Below are 22,105 nucleotides of genomic sequence, written 5' to 3'. Positions count from 1 at the left end.
TGATACAGGTTTAGCATAACTCTCTACTTTTCAATTCTACGTTGACCAGAACACCAGGAGAAGTCTTCTTTGCTGTGGGATCCTTTAAATCTAACCAAGAAAGGAAATGGGGTCTTGGTTCCGTAGGCTTTAACACCCTTGCCTAACTAGTGCACAAGTGAATGTAAAATGGTGAGGGGGGCGCCTGCTGTACGTCCCAATATGAACTCCGCGGGAATGGAAGAACAACCGTGTGTGTGTGTGTGTGTGTGTGTGTGTGTGTGTGCGTGTGTGTGCGTGTGTGTGCGTGTGCGTGTGCTCGCGCGCGGGGGCAGGATAAATTTCCCAACATGCACTTCCACAGCTGGCAAAATGCTCCTTTATGTGGAAAAATTACCCTGAGGCTCATTAAAGTTACAACAACTTGCATTTATATAGCACCAATGTAAAACTTCACAAGACACTTCACAGGTGAGTTATCAAATAAAATTTGACACTGAGCCACAGAAGGAGCGAGTCGGACAGATGCTTGGTGAAAGAGGCGACGAAGGGTCAGCGACCTGAAACATTAACTCTGTTCCTCTCGCCACAGATGCTGCCTGACCTGCTGAGTATTGCCAGCTTTTAATTTCAGGTTTTAAGGAGCATCTTAAAGGAGGAAAGATCGGTGGGAAATTTTAGGGAGAGAGTTCCCAAGCTCGACAGCTGGAGGCACGGCCACCAAAGGTGGAGCGATTAAAATCGGGGATGCTCGAGAGGCCAGAATTGGATGAGCGCAGAGATCTTGGAGGGTTGTGGGGCTATAGTTTACAGAGCATTCTAGACTGTGCATTTGTCTTTTCAATCAGGTAAACGGGAGCGCTTGTTTCAGACTCATTTCCCAATGCAAAAATGGTGCACTTTATAAGCAAAAGGTCACAGTAAATTTCACTATCTGAAGGAGCTGAATGGGACAAGTAACTATCAGTTTATCAGCGAGTGTAGCCTTCCTCCCTCATACAACAGTCTTTTTTCCCACAGTTATTATCTGACTGAGCTCCAGGTGCCATGAAATGTTGAGTTTTATACTTCAACGCCTCAGCATTAAAAAAATAAGCACTTCATGAAATAACTTATCACAGTTCTAGCACATTTCCGCTGTAACTGCCTTGTTGCTGGCAGAGAGCCATTCACTGCTCACGTACAGTACTTCCCGCAATGACCCGTTGGGAAAATGTGCTCGGAGTGGTGGTGTTCTGAGCCATTTGGGTCAAGACCTCTCGGGAACGATCTGCGACTCGACTGGAGGGTGGGGGGTTAGGGTTAGGGGAGAGGGCAGGATATCTGGCTAACCGTGAGAAAAAGTGGGATAGGATTCTCCCTTCTGATCGCCACCCGATTTAGCGCTGTTAGTAGCTCTCACACCGAGCCAGAGGGTTATTGAACTCTTACTGAAACGTATAAGATTCTGAGATGGCTAGACAGGGTAGATGCAAAGAGGATGTTACCCCTGGTGGGGGAATCTAGAACTAGAGGGCATAGTTTCAGAATAAGGGGTCGCCCACTTAAAATGGAGACGAGGAGAAATGGCTTCTTTCAGAGCGTCGTGAATCTTTGGAATTCTCTGCCCCAGGGAGGCTGTGTCATTGAATATATTTAAGGTGGAGATAGAGAGATTTTTGAACGATAAGGGACTCGAGGGTTATTGGCAGAGGGCAGGGAAGTGGAGTTGAGGCCAAGATCAGATCAGCCATGATAAGAACATAAGAAATAGGAACAGGAGTAGGCCACTAAGATTATGCTCCCTAGTTCTAGTCTCCCCCATCAGTGGAAACATCCTCTCTGCATCCACCTTGTGAAGCCCCCTCATAATCTTATACGTTTCAATAAGATCACCTCTCATTCTTCTGAATTCCAATGTGTAGAGGCCCAACCTACTCAACCTTTCCAAATAAGTCAACCCCCTCATCTCCAGAATCAACCTTGTGAACCTTCTCTGAACTGCCTCCAAAGCAAGTATATCCTTTTGTAAATATGGAAACCAAAACTGCACGCAGTATTCCAGGTGTGGCCTCACCAATACCCTGTAGAGCTGTAGCAAGACTTCCCTGCTTTTATACTCGATCCCCTTTGCAATAAAGGCCAATGATCTTATTGAATGACGGCCACATTTACCTACACTTGGCTGTATGTGCAGCACTTTTGGGTTGCTAGGAGCTGTGGGAAAAAAAGTGCCAAGTATTCACAAATATTTCTTATCCGATGATGGAATACTCTCCACTTTCCTGGATGAGTGCAGCTCCAACAACACTCAAGAAGCTAAACACCATTCAGTACAATGCAGCCCACTTGATCGGCACCCCATCCACCACCTTCAACATTCACTCCCTCCACCACCGGCACACCATGGCTGCAGTGTGCACCATCTACAAGATGCACTGCAGCAACTCGCCAAGACTTCTTCGGCAGCACCTCCCAAACCTATGACCTCTACCACCTAGAAGGACAAGGGCAGCAGGCACATGGGAACACCACCACCTCCACATTCCCCTCCAAGTCATACACCATTCTGACTTGGAAATATATCAGCCGTTCCTTCATCGTCACTGGGTCAAAATCCTGGAACTCCCTCCCTAACAGCACTGTGGGAGCACCTTCACCACACGGACTGCAGCGGTTCAAGAAGGCAGTTCACCACCACCTTCTCAAGGGGCAATTCGGGATGGGCAATAAATGCCAGCATGATCAAATTTTTTTAAATTGTGCATGTTTGAAGTGAAGGGAGGAAAACAATAGGATCATTTGTGAAACATGTAGAAAGGAGTCTGACAGGAAAGTGAAATCAGACACTGGAGTACGACCTGGCTAAACATATTGGTTCAATTTACCATGCTATATTTTAAATGAAACACATCACAAGGTTTATGTGAGTATCTCGGTGTACTGCAAGCAGGAGTTTCAGTGGCTTTGTCCTGTTACAATTGTCTAATTTGGAGCCAAAACATACAGGTGAATGTGAAAACCCCAAATTAAGTCTTTTACCCTTTTACAATCATACAGCACAGGACGCTGCCATTTGGTCCATCATGCCCGTGCTGGCTCTTTGAAAGAGCTGTCCAATTGTGATATCTTTACAGAGACCACTAACAACACACACCCTGCAAGATGGCTCCTTAACAGAAACGGTTATCATGTGACCTTGCCACTCGACCTTTTATTATTACATCAGAGTGGAGCTCTATTACACCTTCGTCCCACTCCCCCGCTTTTCCCCCACAGCTCTGCAAAATTTTCCCCTTCAACTATTTATCCAATTCCCTTTTAAAGATCGTATTGAATTTGATTCCACCTTTCAGATCATAATTCGCGGCGCAAAACAACTGTCCTCATCTCGCCTCTAGTTCTTTTGCCAATCACCTTAAATCTGAGCCCTCTGATTACCGACCCTTCTGCCACTGGAAACAGTTTCACTGTATTTACTCCATCAAAACCCCTCATGATTTTGAACACCTCTATCAAATCTCCCCACAACCTTCTCTGCTCCAAGGAGAACAACCCTAGCTTCTCCAGTCTCCCGGTCTATGAAGTCCCTCATCCCTAGTGTCATTTGAGTAAATCTCTGCACCCTCTTTAAGGTCTTGACATCCTTCTGAAAGTGTGCTGCCCAGAATAAGACACAATGTTCCTGCTGGAGCTGAACCAGTGATTTATAGCACAACTTCCTTGCTTTTGTACTCTAAGCCACTGTTTATATAGCCAAGGATCTTTGCCTTTTTAATCCGTCCATCCCCATCTAAAATGTGTGTCTGATTCAGTTAATCGTGAAATTTTGCACATAGTTGACAACTGGTGCAGATCCGGTTAAAGGCGTCAGAATGATCTGTAATTCTTCAATTTGCACATGTTTCAAAATGTTTCTATGGACAACAATTGCATTGACAAGAGCCTATGGAAGGCATTAAGGCCACAATGTGGGCCTGGGGCATGAGAGAGGGAGGAGAAAAGCCACAGATAATTCTAGCCATCATCTCGTTGCTGCTTGCGGGAGCTTGCTGCGCGCAAATTGGCTGCCGTGTTTGCTAGATTACAACAGTGACTACACTTCAAAAGTACTTCATTGGCTGTAAAGCAGTTAGGGACATCGTGAAAAGTGGCGCGATATAAATCACGTTCTTTCTTTCATTCATCTGATCACCTTTTACTGCAAATGCAGATGTCAGATAAGGAGGGCATAGCTGTGATGCCGCATGCAGCCAAATAGCCCGCTGAAACTCATTGTGCCAACATACACATGAAGAATGAGGTTATGGAGAGCATCCACTGCCCCAAGGAACAACACTCCAGCAGCAGTCATCAGGAGAGGACCGAGGGAGTGGGGGGGGGTTCTCATTGCTCAGTATCTGATTCCAGTAATACTGACGTTACAAACTTCCGCTTCGACATTCGCAGTACAAGTTGGGGTTCGATAAATAAAACAATTTGGGAAAGTGCGCACTGCCCTGATTTCACAGCCACGAAAATGAAGTGACAGAAAATTACAGTTTGGGAGGTTGGTGTGAAATTTCCCAAATAGTGCTTCAAAGGCTCTCCCTATTTTTCAACTATTTATTTGACAACTGTAATAACGGGGAAAAAAACCTGTAAAGACAGGCCCTATTACTGGATGACTCACCCAACATATTTGGAATTTAGACAAGAACATGTCTTACTTCAAGTGAGTGCTTCACAATCAAGTGAGTGCTTCACAAGTGTTGAGTGAGCGGGAGGTCTGGCAACTTATGCTCTGAATGTGGATTCAGTTGAAACATTCAAACGGGCACAAATCTTGGAAGATGTGGAGTCAGAGTCCAGCCACTGAGCCAGGAAATGGATGGAAACAATTAAAAATCCCTCTTGTTGGTAACATCTTCGCCTCAGAAGATTGTAGGTTCAAGTCTCACTCCAGAGACTTGAGCAAAAAAATGCAGGCTGACGCGCCAGTGCAGTGCCGAAGGGATGCGACGTTAAACCGAGGCCCCGTCTGCTCTCTCAAGTGGATGTAAAAGATCCCATGGCACTATTTCCAAGAAGAGCAGGGGGAGTTATCCCCGGTGTCCTGGCCAATATTTATCCCTCAACCAACATCACTAAAAACAGATTATCTGGTCATTATCACATTGCTGTTTGTGGGAGCTTGCTGTGCACAAATTGGCTGCTGCGTTTCCCACATTACAACAGTGACTACACTCCAAAAGTACTTCATTGGCTATAAAGCGCTTCGGGACGTCCTGAGATCGTGACTGGGGCTATACAAATGTGAGTCTTTCTTTCTTTCTTGCTGACAGAGATGCTAATGGGGGCGGATATGAAAATCCAACTGCAACCAAAGTGAAATAGGAAAGTAATAGGACAGGTTGCACAGGACGGTATCTGACCAGTGTGATCTATGGCCAGGGTGGATTAACCCGCCTGGGGGGTGGGGGTGGGATTGACCCGCGGGAAGGGGGGGGGGGAATTGACCCGCGGGGGGGAGGGAATTGACCCGCGGGGAGTGGGGGGGGGGGGGAATTGACCCGCCCGGGGGGATTGACCGATGGGGGCTACAGCCCCAGGCCCACCAAAGAACATCGGCCCACCAAAGTGTAGGAATAAAAATATAAGGTTTCCCAAATAGGCTGATTAGAATAGACAATAAGAGAGGAAAAACAAGGCCGAGGAAAATAGATTGCCTTATTTATACCTATATACAGTGGTACCTATATACTCTAATGTACATGTATACAGCACAGAAAATGTTCAAGCCTTGTTTATTTCACATGTTGAGAGAAATTTACATATATGTATAGGAATCTAGTATTGCAATGTTACCAGACCCAATATACCTATTTGAAGCACTGACTACACTTGATCAGCTCCGCATACCGGACACGAGACTCCCAAAGCAAGCGCTCTACTCGGAACTCCTTCATGGCAAACGAGCCAAAGGTGGGCAGAGGAAACATTCCAAAGACACCCTCAAAGCCTCTCTGAGAAAGTGCGACATCCCCACCGACAACCGGGAGTCCCTGGCCAAAGACCGCCCTAAGTGGAGGAAGTGCATCCGGGAGGGCGCTGAGCACCTCGAGTCTCGTCGCCGAGAGCATCCAGAAAACAAGCGCAGACAGCAGAAGGAGCGTGCGGCAAACCAGTCCCACCCACCCTTTCCTCCAACCACTGTCTGTCCCAGCTGTGACAGGGACTGTGGTTCTCATATTGGACTGTATAGTCACCTGAGAACTCACTTTTAGAGTGGAAGCAAGTCTTCCTCAATTTCGAGGGACTGCCTATGATGACCACCTACTGGATACAGAATATATGCTTTCAATGTTGAATATACCGGCCTATGTTTTCATACTGAAGAATCAGAATCATACACGTCATGTAATGAAGTATAATGTGGATAAATGTGAGGTTATCCACTTTGGTGGTAAAAACAGGGAGACGGACTATTATCTGAATGGTGACATTAGGAAAAGGGGAGGTGCAGAGAGACCTGGGTGTCATGGTACATCAGTCATTGAAGGTTGGCATGCAGGTACAGCAGGCGGTTAAGAAAGCAAATGGCATGTTGGCCTTCATAGCGAGGGAATTCGAGTACAGGGGCAGGGAGGTGTTGCTACAGTTGTACAGGGCCTTGGTGAGGCCACACCTGGAGTATTGTGTACAGTTTTGGTCTCCTAACCTGAGGAAGGACAGTCTTGCTATTGAGGGAGTGCAGCGAAGGTTCACCAGACTGATTCCCGGGATGGCGGGACTGACCTATCAAGAAAGACTGGATCAACTGGGCTTGTATTCACTGGAGTTCAGAAGAATGAGAGGGGACCTCATAGAAACGTTTAAAATTCTGACAGGGTTAGACAGGTTAGATGCAGGAAGAATGTTCCCAATGTTGGGGAAGTCCAGAACCAGGGGACACAGTCTAAGGATAAGGGGTAAGCCATTTAGGACCGAGATGAGGAGGAATTTCTTCACCCAAAGAGTGGTGAACCTGTGGAATTCTCTACCACAGAAAGTTGTTGAGGCCAATTCACTAAATATATTCAAAAAGGAGTTAGATGAAGTCCTTATTACTAGGGGGATCAAGGGGTATGGTGAGAAAGCAGGAATGGGTTGCATGTTCAGCCATGAACTCATTGAATGGCGGTGCAGGCTAGAAGGGCTGAATGGCCTACTCCTGCACCTATTTTCTATGTTTCTATGTAATGAACATGAACATGCATAACTATTGGGATCAGTTTGCCCCAGGCCCATCAGACCCTGAATCCGGGCCTGTCTACAGCCAGGAGCAGAGCTCTGTGAACGGCCTACCTGACCACATGGGGGACGCCCAGGACCCAGATGGAGCCTGTCAAGTTTGGGGAATTTCCATCAAAAAGAAGTTAAGATTTTAAAATTCTTGGTGCAACGCTGGCTAGGTTTTCCAATGAGGGAAGGCATGTACGAGGTTAACTGAAAACTGGAGCGGAGCCGGACGCCTTGTTTGACAGATTACGTGCCCCCCCCCACCGCCCCCAACCCCACCCCACCGCCTCCCCCTCATTTGGGAGCATCTCGGGAAAAGGCAAACCAAAAGTGAGCCATTTTCTTCCCCCGCCTTGTGGAATTAGGTGGGGACCACCAGTTAGGAACGGTTCGGATTGGCAGAGGCTCCAGAATCGTTCATCAGCCTCTCTTTGAAGTTAGAATCAGAGAGTGAGAGGACGGGCAGGAGAAGCATAATTTTAAGCAGATGTCGTCCACCATGTACACATCTGGTTTTCATTCGGTTCCTTGGGGAAAGTCATTGCACAGAGGAAAGAAAAATAAATTCCACGGAGGGCACTTAAGGACACCAAGCCAGAGTCGGTGCCTTCAGGATAATGAAAGACCCAACTGGAATTGTCTTTTAAAGTGCATGTGATGAAGTTATGTAACAGAAGGAGCTTAATATTTTTGTAATGTCATATACTCATTGGAGTTTAGAAGAATGAGAGGTGATCTTATTGCAACATGTAAGATTCTGAGGGGGCTTGACAGGGTAGATGCAGAGAGGATGTTTCCCCTTGTGGGGGAATCTGGAACTAGGGGGCATAGTTTCAGAATAAGGGGTCACCCATTTAAAACGGAAATGAGGAGGAATTTCTTCTCTCAGAGAGTCGAGAATCTTTGGAATTCTCTGCCCCAGAGAGCTGTGGAGGCTGGGTCTTTGAATATATTTAAGGTGGAGGTGGACAGATTTTTGAGCGATAAGGGAGTGAAGGGTTATGGGGGGCGGGCAGGGAAGTGGAGTTGAGGCCAAGATCAGATCAGCCATGATCTTATTGAATGGCGGAGCAGGCTCGAGGGGTAAAATGGCCGACTCCTGCTCCTATTTCTTATGTTCTTAAATGTTAGAATAGAATCATAGAACGGTTACAGCAGGAGGCCATTCGGCCTGTCGAGCCCATGCCGGCTCTCTGCAAATGTATTTGAAATGTATTTGTAGGAGCAACAGCAACTTGCATTTATATAGTGCCTTTAACGTAGTAAAACATCCCAATGCGCTTCACAGGAGTGTTATCAACAAACCCCTCGACACCGAGCCAAACAAGGAGATACTAGGACAGTTGACCAAATACTTAGTGAAAGAGCTAGGTTTTAAGGAGCGTCTTAAAGGAGGGAAAGTCAGGTAGAGCAGCAGAGAGATTTATGGAGGGAATTCCAGAGCTTAGGTCCTAAATAGCTGAAAGTATAGCCGCCAATGGTGGAGTGATGAAAATCAAGGATAGTCAATAGGCCAGAATTGGTACCAATGTTAAGGATGAAAATTAGTCCTATTTTTTTTATTTTCATTACAGTGAACAGAAACTGGACATTTTTTTTTAAAAAGCATGTTTGGAACTAAACATAAATATATGGAGCTAGCCTGATGATATTAAGTAAGACTTTTTTGGTTTCATCTGTTTGTATATAGCACCCTCTAGTGGCCAATCTGATCCTCAATCGAGACTCTGCCTTTGACTCGAGTGTTCTCGACTCCATCCCACAGCATGCTACCCGCCACCACCTCAGTGAGACCCCAACACTGCACGAGGTAGAAAAAGACATAAAACAGCTCAAAAACAACAAGGCTACGGGAGCAGATGGAATCCCTGCTAAGGCACTGAAGTATGGCGGAGGGGCACTGCGGGTGCGAATACACAACCTCATCTCTCTCATCTGGAGGGAGGAGAGCATGCCGGGAGATCTCAGAGATGCAGTGATCGTGACCCTCTTTAAAAAAGGGGACAAGTCCGATTGCGGCAACTACAGAGGAGTGTCCCTGTTATCAGCCACTGGGAAAGTCATTGCTAGAGTCCTCCTCAACCGTCTTCTTCCCGTGGCCAAGGAGCTCCTCCCGGAGTCACGGTGTGGATTTCGGCCCCTACGGTGAACAATGAGACTTGATTTTTGCAGCGCGACAGCTACAGGAAAACTGCAGGGAGCAGTGGCAATCCTTATACATGGCCTTCTTTGACCTTACAAAGGCCTTTGACACTGTCAACTGCGAGGGTTTATGGAGCGTCCTCCTCCGTTTTGGATGCCCCCAAAAGTTCGTCACCATCCTCCGCCTGCTCCACAACGATATCAACGGATCCATCACAGACCCAATCCACGTCCGGACCGGGGTCAAACAGAGCTGCGTCATCACCCCAACCCTCTTCCCAGTCTTTCTCGCTGCCATGCTCCACCTCACAGTCAACAAGCTCCCCGCTGGAGTGGAACTAAACTACAGAATCAGTGAGAACCTGTTCAACCTGCGCCGTCTCCAGGCCAGATCCAAGACCACCCCAACCTCTGTCGTTGAGCTAAAGTACGCGGACGATGCCTGCGTCTGCGCACACACAGAGGCAGAGCTCCAGGACATAGCCGACGTATTTACTGAGGTGTACGAAAGCATGGGCCTTACACTAAACATCCGTAAGACAAAGGTCCTCCACCAGCCTGTCCTCACCGCACATCACGCGTCATCAAGATCCACGGCGCGGCCCTGGACACCGTGGACCACTTCCCATATTTCGGGAGCCTCCTATCAACAAGAGCAGACATCAACGAGGCAATCCAACACCGCCTCCAGTGTGCCAGTGTAGCCTTTGGCTGCCTGAGGAAAACAGTGTTTGAAGACCAGGCCCTCAAAACTGCCACCATGCTCATGGCCTACAGGGCTGTAGTAATACCTCTCCTCCGGTATGGCTCAGAGACATGGACCATGTACAGTAGACACCTCAAGTTGCTGGAGAAATATCACCAATGATGCCTCCACAAGATCCTACAAATCCCCTGGGAGGACAGGCGCACCAAGATCAGTGTCCTTATTCAGGCGAACATCCCCAGTTTTGAAGCACTGACCACACTCGATCAGCTCCGCTGGGCAGGCCACATAGTCAGCATGCCAGACACGAGACTCCCAAAGCAAGCGCTCTACTCGGAACTCCTTCACGGCAAATGAGCCAAAGGTGGGCAGCGGAAACGTTTTAAGGACACCCTCAAAGCCGCCCTGATAAAGTGCAACATTCCCACTGACACCTGGGAGTCCCTGGCCAAAGACTGCCCTAAGTGGAGGAAGAGCATCCGGGAGGGCGCTGAGCACCACAGGTCTCGTCGCCGAGAGCATGCAGAAACCAAGCGCAGGCAACGGAAGGAGCGTGCGGCAAACCAGTCCCACCCACCCCTTCCCTTAACGACTATCGGTCCCACTTGTGTCGTATTGGACTGTTCAGCCACCAAAGAACTCACTTCAGAAGTTGAAGCAAGTCTTCTTCGATTCCGGGGGACTGCCCATGATGATAATCCTCTCTGGCATTTCAACAAAGCAGAGACCACCTCACAACCAAGCCATCCCAGGACTCTCAGCTGGGTGCACAGTGCCGTGGAGGTGTCAGTGCTGTGCTCTCTGACAGAACCTCATCCCTCGCCCCACAAGCCCCATCACCGAGTACTCGTTGCAGTGTACAGAACTGCATTTACCTGCAAGCTAAGAAGAAAATGAAAGACTTGGATTTATGTAGCGCCTTTTACCACCTCAAGTCCCCCCCCAAAACTTGTGACAGCCGATAAAGCGCTTTTTGAAGTGTAGTCACTGTTGGGAACACGGCAACTAATTTACACACCGACATCTGTGTTAGTGATGTTGATGGAGGGATAAATATTGGCCAAGACACCTTGGATAAATCCCTCGCTCTTCTTTAAAACAGTGCCCTGGGATCATTTATGTGCACCTGATAGAGCAGACTCAGTTTAACGCCTCAACCAGAAGACGGCACCGCAGACAGTGCACCTCTCCCTCAGCACTGCACTGGAGTATCAGCCTAGATTTACGTGCTCAGGTCCCTGGAGTAGGACTTCAACCCATAACCTTCTGACTCAGAAGCGAAAGTGCTGATACCATAACAGCATGCATTCTGTACGGAACTATGGCTTGGAAGAGTGTGCAAAATCGTGCACACCATAAAACCAAACGAAAAACAACAGCTACAAGCAGAAATCACACGCATCTCCCAAGATATTTGCTGCTATACATTACGGCTTTGAAAAGGGGAGATGTGCCAAAGGATTGAAGGGGGTCAAATCCTGCTCCCCTCCGAAAGAGAAAGGGCTAAGCCAGGAAATTTATGGGCCAGTTCGACGGAAACCTCTGGATCCCATAAGACAGAATGTGCACTTCGAAAAGCATGAGCTAATTAAGAGACAGTCAGCGTGGAATTGTAATGTTGGGGAAGTCCAGAACCTGGGGTCACAGTCTAAGGATAAGGGGTAAGCCATTTAGGACCGAGATGAGGAGAAACTTCTTCACTCAGAGAGTGGTGAACCTGTGGAATTCTCTGCCACAGAAAGTTGTTGAGGCCAATTCACTAAATATATTCAAAAAGGAATTAGATGTAGTCCTTACTACTAGGGGGATCAAGGGGTATGGCGAGAAAGCAGGAATGGGGTACTGAAGTTGCATGTTCAGCCATGAACTCATTGAATGGCGGTGCAGGCTCGAAGGGCCGAATGGCCTACTCCTGCACCTATTTTCTATGTAACGAACAAGCTGTGATCAACAAATTGAATTGAATTCTTTGAGCAAATCATAGAATTTAAGATGGAGGCCATTCGGCCCATCTTGCCATGCCGGCTCTTTGAAAGAACGATCGAATTAGTCCCACTCCCCTGCTCTTTCCCCACAGCCCTGCAATTTTCCCCTTTCAGGTGGCACAGTGGTAATCTTACTGGTCTAGTAATCCGGAGACCACAAGTTCAAATCCCACCACGGCGGCTGGGGAATTTAAATTCAATTAATTTTTAAAAAAGGCTAGTGAAGTGGGCCAAGTTGGTCAGACGTGGGTAAAGGGGTGAAGTGTGTACATGCAGAAACCAGGGCAGCCATCACCATTACAAACTAAACACAGAAAGAGAAGGATTAGGTCGAGAACTGTACATCTGTACTTTGTCTCAAGACTGCCGTTCAGTATCTCCTGTCCTAACGAGAGATATAAATGGGGGATGGTTTGCCTCAAACCGGCACATCAGCCAAAACAGTACCTAGCACAAGCAAAGGTCAAATAGCGAAAAACACTTAGAATTGATTAAATAGGAGGCCATATTGGAGCCAGGCACAGGGGTGATGAGATAACATTCCAAGGGATAGACAAAATCCTGAGACACCGCTGTGGAGAAGTACCAGGGATAGGCGGGGTAGAAATCATATCTTTGATTTGAGTGACAAGGGCTTTTAACCATTCGAACCGATGTATGTATATCACATGTATTGAAATGTCCGGCCATGATGGGCTGAGTGACTGTATAAAAACCGCGTGTATTCTTTGTTCGGAGAGAGCGAGTGCAGAAAGCTCAGCAGGAGGCTGACAACAGCCTCCACTCTCCCTTGCAAGTAAAATAAACTACTTGCGTTTGAATCCCAACAGACTGTGTCGAGGTTAATTATTTTAATCTCCGCATCCGGGGTAGGAAATTTAGGACCGAGATGAGGAGAAATGTTTTCACTCGGAGGGTGGTGAACCTGTGGAATTCTCTACCACAGAAGGCTGTGGAGGCCAAGTCACTGAATATATTTAAGAGGGAGATAGATTTCTAGAAACAAAGCACATCAAGGAGTTTGGGGAAAAAGCGGGAATATGGTGAGATAGAGGATCAGTCATGATCATATTGAATGGCGGTGCAGACTCGAAGGGCCGAATGGCCTCCTACTGCTCCTATTTTCTATGTTTCTATCAGCTAGTGTCAGTAAAGGTAACCATGAAACTACCGGATTGTCGTAAAAACCCAACTGGTTCACTAACGTCCTTTAGGGATCTGCCGCCCTTACCCGGTCTGGTCTATATGTGACTCCAGACCCACAGCAAATGCCCTCTGAAATGGCCCAGCAAGCTAATCAAGGGCAATTAGGGATGGGCAATAAATGCCGGCCTTACCAGCAACACTCACATACCGTGAATGAATTTTTATAAGTATTTATCAATTCCCTTTTGAATGTTACTGTTGAATCTCCTCCCACCAACTTTCAGGCAGTGCAGGTATAGAGGGAAATATTGTACAGGTATATATGAACTTCCAGAAAGCATTTGATAAGTTGCAAGATATTTGTTGCAAAAATTATGACAACAAAAGAAAAAGACTTGCATTTATAGAACACATTTCACGACCTCAAGACATCTCAAAGTGCTTTACAGCCAATGAAGTACTTTTTGAAAATGCTGGAAATACTCAACAGGTCAGATAGTATCTGTGGAGAGAGAAACAGAGTTAACGGTTCAGGTTGATTACCTTTCGTCAACTGGAAAAAGTTAGAGATGCGACAGGTTTTAAGCAAATGTAGGAGCAGGGGGAGGGGAGGAAAGAACAAAAGGGAAGGTCTGTGATTGGGTGGAAGGCAGGAGAGATTAGAGACACAAAAGGGGTGATGGTGTGAGGCTAAAGGAGATGGTAATGTGACAAGTAAAGAAACAAAAGACGGGTGTAGATGAGGTGTAAATGGGAATAGCTGAAATCATTAGCTGCCGTCCGAAACAATGGGGACAGAGATTATGATCTGAAATTTATAAGATTCTAAAGTTCATGGAAACCCCCCCAGCGTTTGGACTCACTGAAAAGGAAATTCGATTTGGGTCTATTAAACAGAAAGTTTGGGAACCTAAAATGCATACGGAAGAAATCTATGAGTTTTAACCAAGGTTTGGAACTTTAAAAGTGCATGTGGGGCCTGTAAAGGGGAAAAGGCTGCAAACCAGGGGATGGGATAGACCTCTGTAAAGCCAGTTTGGATCTTGGAGTTAATCAAATTATCTGGGGGGACTGTTTAACCTCAGTCAGCCCCCTAGAAGACATTAACATTTCCAACAATCGACCGACGGAAGAGCAGTCCCCCACCCTAATCACAGGACCCATTCAACACATGCATAATTTAATCACCTTTCCAACCTGCATTGAAATCTCAGACCCAGACAGGCAACTCGAAACCAGAGTATAACTTTAACAATAGCTGGGAGTTCATCAGCTCATAAATAAGGGGTATCACAATCCCAAAGTCTAGCAATGCCAGATTAAAACAGTTAATCAAGTTTCAGTTAGCTAGCCCGCCAAAACTTATACAAACAAGACCACTTAAAATTAATTGGGCAGCAAAACTCAAAACAAAAGAAACGTTAGATTTGGCGTGGAGATTAAGCAGCCTCTCTGGGCCTATCGTACCAAGAGAGCTACCCTCTCTGACCATCACAGGAAGAACTCTATTCTGACCATCACAGGAAAACTTTTCTGACCAAGCACTTCGGAACAAGAAGATCGAGAGCACAGGGCGAGAAACCACAGGAAGAAACATCGCGACATCGGAGAAAGGAACGCCAAAAACCAATCAGTGGAACATCAATACCAGCTGACTTGAGAAAAATCCAAAACGCGTCTAACCGCATCAGCGAACTCAACCCAACTGGCTTCAATACGCAGCGGAGGTCTTCTACCACGTCCGGGGTACGGCAAGGCAAACCAGCTATAACCAAGGAACCCCGAAACAGCCCTAGCTGTCAAAGGAAGGATCTGCTGAGCATGAATCCCTGGAGCCCTAGAGTTTAACCTAGTTAGAGAGTAAGTGCGAGGTGAGAGGTATTTCTGTTGTGTTCCTGTAATAAAGTATGCCCTGTTGTTTAGAACCTTTTTGTAAGATTTTATTGTTTTATTGGAGTGTATTTGTGTTATTTGCTTTCTTGAATAAAACCCAAAGCTTCTTTGTACAAAACAGTTGTCTGCTGCACTTTATCACACCCTGATTAATAAATCCAGGCTCGAGAACCAGGAAGTGGGAGCGACTCGCAACTGTTCTGGTCAGGAAGGCAAGCTGACAGACCAACCACTCCCTACAAATTGGTGAACTCGATGTTGAGTCCGGAAGGCTGCAAAGTACCAAATGGAACGATGCGATGTTGTTCCTTGCAAAAGTGCTTTTTGAATCGTTGTACTATAGTAAGGGAATGTAGCACTATGGCTGGAGAGACGGCATGGGGTAAAAAGCAAGGGGAAATGGCTCTTTTTCAGATTGGCAGATGTGGGCATTAATGTGTCCACAGCAATCTGTGCTGGGACCTCCCTTCTTGGTTTAGACTTGAACAGAGGCTCAAGGGACATGACGTCGGAACTTGCTGACTGTATCAGATTTAGGGCGTGGCCAAGTGAGGAACAATTCACAAGACTGCAGGGGGACACGGGTGAGTGAAGTAGGCAGTTTGGCAGCAAACATAGTCGTAGGCAAAGAAAGGGGAATGGGTGCACATTGGGGAAAAATGGCAAGACGAAATATAGCCTCAGTTCGATTGATTGTGGGCAGAAAAAAAACTAACATTGCGAGGGGAAAAATCAGCTAATTGAGTTGCTTTGCATTCGTGCCTCGGAATCAGAAGCCCGTGGGTTCAGGAACCATTCAGGAGACTTCCGAACATCTGGGCTGACACTTCAGTTCGGTACAGAGGGTGCGCCAAATTGTCAGAGGCGCAGTCTTTCAGATAAAACATTCAACCAAGGCCCCATCTGTGCTCTCGGGTCTATGTAAACGGGCAATGATGTCATTTATCTCACTGCTGTGCGCACATTGCCTGCCACGTTTCCCTACATTACGACAGTGACTACACCTCAAATGTAAGTTCTTTATTTAAGTTTCTGCAGCTGTTTTGCATTACTGCCGCTGGGGTGGTGTGTGGTATTTCAATGTGTTCCAGCTTGTGAGGCAACAATATATAAACTGGGAATAGCATCATCACATTGTGCGCATGTGATGACTTATCGGGCCCCTGTGGACCCTGCAATGTGGTCAGTGGGAATATCAAAGTCATTTCTGTGCAGATCGACAGTGTGTGAAATGTGCATGAAGATGCGATTTATACACGAGATTTTACAATAAGTGTTATATTTTATTTGCGCCATTGCTTTCAATCAAGGCTATTATGTCTGGAATTGTCAGGCTAATGAGGATTGTTACTTAAACATCAAAAATGGCTCATATGATCTGTCCATAATAATATTAGGCGGTCCCTCGTATCAATGATGACCCACTTCCACACCAAAAAGGGATTAGTTCACAGGTGTTTCAATGAGGGACCTGACATTCTAGGTCCCGAACTACATGTTGAAGGATGCAAGATGCCTGTGCGTGATTTTTTTTAGCATGTGGTGGCCATTGCACACCAGCCACTAAGCGGGCTTGACAGAGCTAGGTCTTGGTCCAGTGGCAAGGATGAACTAAGACGACTGGAGACCAGTTCTGCTGCACGGATCTAGTGCGCGCACATGCTCCTACTATCCATAGATCGCAGTGTGGGCTGGCCCGTGCTGCACCAGGAATCTTGCCTCTCCTGGGTCCCGAACCCTCGCCTCTCCTGGACCTCAATCTCTCACCGCTCCTCCGCCCTGATCAAAAATGGAGCAGTCAGTAACAGGACATTAATTAGTCTCCTGTTATCTTGGAGACATCAAGGGCCCAAGTTTCCACATGATTTGCGCCTGATTTTTAGGAGCAACTGGTGGAGAACGGACTATCTTAGAAATCGCAATTCTCCACATTTTTTTTTCTGCAGTTCTAGTCAGGTAGAACAGTTCCACTTTGGAACAGAATTTTTTCTTCAAAAGGCCACTGACGCCTGATTTGAAAGTTTCCACAGTGAAAACGTACTCCAAACTAACTTAGAATGGAGCAAGTGAAGATTTTTGTAGAACTGAAAAAACCTGTTCTACACATTAAAAAAATCAGGCGCAGGTTACAAATTAGGCGTCCAGAACGAGGTGGGGGCGGGGAGGAAGCCGTTCCAGACAGCGGGAGGGAGGGAGGGAGGGAGGGAGGGAGACAGAAAGAAGGCTGCAGGAAGCTTGAGAAATTGAGGAGCCATTTCCCGACGGCAAAAGGGGGAGGTCGTCGGGAAATGGCTGCCTCAACTTTCTGAGGCTTCCTGCAGCTTTCTCCGTGCTGATGGCAATGTGCTTTTATTAAAAAATGTTCATAAACTAAACAGCTACAAAGAACTACAAAAATGGCCGAATGCCAATGTTTCCTTCACACTGCGCGTGCGCGAACGCTCCAACGCGCACGCGCAGCGTTGCCGGCAGGAAAAAAACTAATTTAAATGGTACCCGCCCCCTCCCACTTACAAAATCGGCGTGAGTGTAGGTTCCGCCCCCCTGGGCGCCGCGCCAAACAGGGCTCTCCAGAATCGCGCGATTTTTGTCCGGCGCCGTTTTAGGCGCGAAAAACGGGCGCCCAGCTCGGAGGGGCGCCCGTTTTTTATCGTGTGGAAACTTGGGCCCCAAATATCCACAATAGGCCCATCAGTGACATACAACCTGTTGGTAGCCAATCTTTCCCCCACCGTGTTTCTGTAGGATACTGCGATCATCTTACAAAGACTTAGCGCCTTTCACAACCACCAGATGTCCCAAAGCACTTTACAGCCAGTGAAGTTCTTTTGGAGTGTAGTCACTGTTGTAATGTGGGAAACACGGCAGCCAATTTGTGCACAGCAAGCTCCCACAAACAGCAATGTGATAATGATCCAGATAATCCATTTTTTTGTTATGTTGGTTGAGGGCTAAATATTGGCCAGGACACTGTGGATAACTGCCCTGCTCTTCTTCGAAATAGTGCCGTGGGATCGTTTACGTCCACCCGAGAGCGCAGACGGGGCCTCGGTTTAACGTCTCATCCGAAAGACGGCGCCTCCGACAGTGCAGCGCTCCCTCAGCACTGCACTGGAGTGTCAAGCAAATTGGACTGACGTCTTTCCTACATTACAACAGTGACTAATTTTCAAAATAAGAACTTCCTTCGCTGTAACGATCTTTGGGATATCCTGAGGTGGTGAAAAGCATGATAGAAATACAAGTTCTTAATTATGTAACTTAAAAAATTTATATGGCATTTTAAATTTTGACCAAGTATCATTAAATAAATTGAATAAATAGTGACTTCAATAGCTGAGGAAGCCCCTTGTACCCTTCACCTCCCCTGTTCTCTACATTCCCCCCTTCCCTCACACTCTCTCCCCATTCCCCCATACACCACCCCATTCACCCTCTCTATTCTCCCCATATTCCCATTCTTCTTCATATTTGCCCTATTCCCCCCTAGACATCCCCATATTCCCCAATATCTCCCCCCCCGAAATGTTCCTTTATTTCCCCCATATTATCCCCATCTGCCCCTGTTCTCCCTCACATCCCCCCTATTCTCCATTCACCCCATAACCCCTCTATTTACCCCCATAGTCACCCCCTATTTACCCCCATAATCCCCTCGCTATTGCCCCCTCAGGATTCCCCCTCTGCACCTCCCCATTCCCCCCCTCTCTCTCTCACTCACTCACTCACTCACCTGGCCTAACCCGAGCAGCCGGGCCGTGAGCTTCGGCAGTCTCTGGGCCGCCACACTGCCGCTGGCCGCCAACAGCACCCGCCGCGGACCCAAACACCCTGCCCCTGCCCCCGGGCCCGGCTCTGGGACCGGGGAGCCGCGCTCGGGGCAGCCTGAGCATCTCCGGCCCCGCTCCATCCTCCAGCCCAGCACCGCAAGCGGGAGGGGAGGGGGGGGGCGGTGACGGACCCGCAACCAACACTCTCGGACCAAACCTCCCCCCACAATAACCGCGCGGATATCTTACAAATGCTGAAAATTAGAAACAAATCGCGTTCAATTGAGATTTCTGCCGCTCGGCCAGTGCTCAAGAGTCCAAAATGTGAGATTAAATGGGAAACGCCCCCCCGCCAACGGAAAAGTGGCACCGTCCAGGCGTAGGCGGGCGCGTTGCATGCCGGGAAATGTAGTCACTTCGCGCCTCAGGAACCACATTACCCAAGAGGCATTGCGAGTCCGCGCGTGCCCGTTGCCCCTCCGGCTCCTATCCCGTTTGGGAATGGAGAGCGCCGGCCCCGCTGTTCCTCAAAGACACAAACATCCTCCTGGCCTTCACAAAAGCTTGATACGTTAACCCTGTTTTTTTTCTCTCTCTCTCTCTCCACCCGTGTCGCTCGGACCGGCCGAGTGCTTTCCCAGCGGTGTTTTTTTTTTATTAATGAGTTTTTATTCTTCCTGTTGTCGCTTCTGGTTCAACTGCACAAAGCAAAGGTCGCCAATGGCGGTAGGATCATCCCAGCATCCATTGCGTTCGGGAAAGCCCCCTATTAAAATGAATGGGCTGCCCTCTTTCCAAGGGCTTTCATTGGCGTTGTGGACTCTGGAATCAAGGAGGCTTTGAGAGTGTCCTTGAAATGTCTCCTCAGCCCACCTAGGGCTCGCTTGCCGTGTCGGAGCTCCAAGTAGAGCGCTTGCTTTGGGAGTCTCGGCTCCTAGGAATCCGTGGCCAAAGACCACCCAAAGTGGAGGAAGTGCATTCGGGAGGGCGCTGAGCACCTCGAGTCTCATCGCCGAGAGCATGCAAAAACCAAGCGCAGACAGCGGAAGGAGCGTGCGGCAAACCAGTCCCATCCACCCTTTCCTCCAACCACTGTCTGTCCCACCTGCGACGGAGACTGTAATTCCCGTATTGGACTGTTCAGCCACCTGAGAACTCACCTTTAGAGTGGAAGCAAGTCTTCCTCGATTTCGAGGGACTGCCTATGATGATGATTATGTATTCCGGAACACTGCACAAGGAATTACTCATTGCATAAGGAATGACTCAAATTCCTTCAGTCCTGTTGTAATGACTTCAATCTGCGCGAGCTATCGGTGACCTTCCCAAATGCTGCCTCCTGCCCAATCTCCATCTCATCCGTTGATTCAAGAAATCAAGTTAGTTGTGATCAATTTCAAACAAATATAATTATTTTTCATCCTTGTCGCCTGAAGGTACGGACTCACGACTGCAGTACACATGAGCCAGCAGGTTTCCAGCACTCGACCAATCCTTAGGAATATTAGAAAGACTTGCAAAAACCAAGCGCAGACAGCGGAAGGAGCGTGCGGCAAACCAGTCCCACCCACCCTTTCCTCCAAACACTGTCTGTCCCACCTGCGACGGAGACTGTAATTCCCGTATTGGACTGTTCAGCCACCTGAGAACTCACCTTTAGAGCGCCTTTCATGACCACTGGACGTCCCAAAGCATTTTACAGCCAATGCACTACTTTTGGAGTGTAGTCACTGTTGTAATGTGGGAAATGCGACAGCCAATTTGCGCACAGCAAGCTCCCACAAACAGCAATGTGATAATGACCAGATAATCTGTTTGTGTTATATTGATTGAAGGATAAATATTGGCCAGGACACCGGGGATAATTCCTGTGCTCTTCTTCAAAATAGTGCCACGGGATCTTTTACGTCCATCTGAGAGCAGACGGAACCTCGCTTTAACGCCTCATCCAAAAGACGGCACCTCTGACAGTGCAGCACTTCCTCAGCACTGCAATGGAGTATCAGCCAGATCATCTGCTTTGGCAATGTTGATTGAGTGATAAACATTAACCAGGACAGGAGGCGGCCGTTAAGCTCCTCAGGCGTGCTCCGCCATTCAGTCACATCATGGTTAACTACACCTCGACTCCATTTCTCTTGATACCCTTAACTAACAAAAAAAAAAATCTATATCCCAGCCAGCTTTATTTAATCTACTAAAGAGACCCAGCAGTGGCGACCAACATTTCTTCACTGTTGTGACATCTGCCATACAGCATGCTCTCCGGCTGCAGGTCCATCAGTCCTTCTGATCTCTTCCTGGTTTTTCTGTGGTATCGAGACCAGGTTCCCCAACTCTGGTTGGACATGTCCCTGGAGGTGTCATCACATGACCTGCCTCCAACTGCCCCTCCCCCACACGCACCCACCCTACTTGTCCAAGCTCACCGCCTTCCCACGGCCAATTGGAAAGCGAGTAGTCTCTTCATTACCCAATTGGATGATTCTGGACTGTCCACCAAACAGCCCCCATCCCCATTTCCAATATTTTTTATGACAATAAACAAGTGCTCAAAGATTTAATTTTTAAAAAGACAATTTTTTAACACCTCTATGATTTTTCTCCTGGGTTTGCTCATAAGCAGTGTCCTGAACCTTAATTCCTGGAGACTCCAGGGCAATCCTGGAAGGTTGGCAACCCTCGTTGAGACCAGCCTCTCTCTTTAACCAGTACACAGAAACAGATACCTTCCACGTGGATCAGCGGTTGCTTCCTCTCGCTGACCTATGCCTCTCTTCTCTCACTATCTCTAGTCCCTCCGTTCTCTCCAGCCCTGTGGCCAATCCTCAAGCACTGCTTCCTACACCTGCCTCAAATACAGACACCTTTCTTGGTGTCCCAGGCCACCTCCTCAGTGTCCAGGTACCAACCATGTATCACATCTGTATCCTCTGTGAGCTCAGCCCTGTGTGAAGATAAGAATTAGGAGCAGTAGGCCATTCAAGCATATTCCACCACTCAATAAGATCATGGCTGATATCCTATCTTAACTCCCCCTTATCCATATCTTGCGATGATTACTACTCTCTGATAACCGCCATTGGGCCCATGCAGATAAAATCAGGGCCATCTCAGTACTACTGAATAACACTTTTCTCTGTTATAACTTGCATTTATATAGCGCCTTTAATGTAGTAAAAAGTCCCATGTTGCTTCTCAGGCGCATAACCAGACAAAATTTGACTGCGCGTATTAATGAAATA

At 47.5% G+C, this 22,105-nt stretch overlaps 1 protein-coding gene across 3 annotated transcripts in view; it reads right to left on the bottom strand.

Annotated features, from left to right (window-relative positions):
- ppcdc (phosphopantothenoylcysteine decarboxylase) overlaps positions 1-19,031 on the bottom strand; it is a 140,612-nt gene extending 121,581 nt beyond the window's left edge. The window contains exons 1-2 of one of the 3 annotated variants that reach the window (XM_070865085.1): positions 18,824-18,901; positions 13,597-13,699 (exon numbers count right to left, since the gene is read on the bottom strand). In XM_070865085.1, the coding sequence (XP_070721186.1) occupies positions 13,597-13,611 (15 nt within the window). In that variant the 5' untranslated portion in view covers positions 13,612-13,699; positions 18,824-18,901. Of the gene's footprint in view, positions 1-13,596; positions 13,700-18,823 lie in introns of all 3 variants that reach the window. The other 2 variants (XM_070865084.1, XM_070865083.1) reach the window with 2 other exon arrangements.
- Between the last annotated feature and the right edge of the window lie 3,074 nt (positions 19,032-22,105).

This window comes from Pristiophorus japonicus, chromosome 21 (assembly GCF_044704955.1).
Source record: "Pristiophorus japonicus isolate sPriJap1 chromosome 21, sPriJap1.hap1, whole genome shotgun sequence".
NCBI classification, from domain to species: domain Eukaryota; kingdom Metazoa; phylum Chordata; class Chondrichthyes; family Pristiophoridae; genus Pristiophorus; species Pristiophorus japonicus.
The sequence above is the reverse complement of the archived record's forward strand: the minus strand, read 5'-3'. Positions and strand labels throughout refer to the sequence as shown.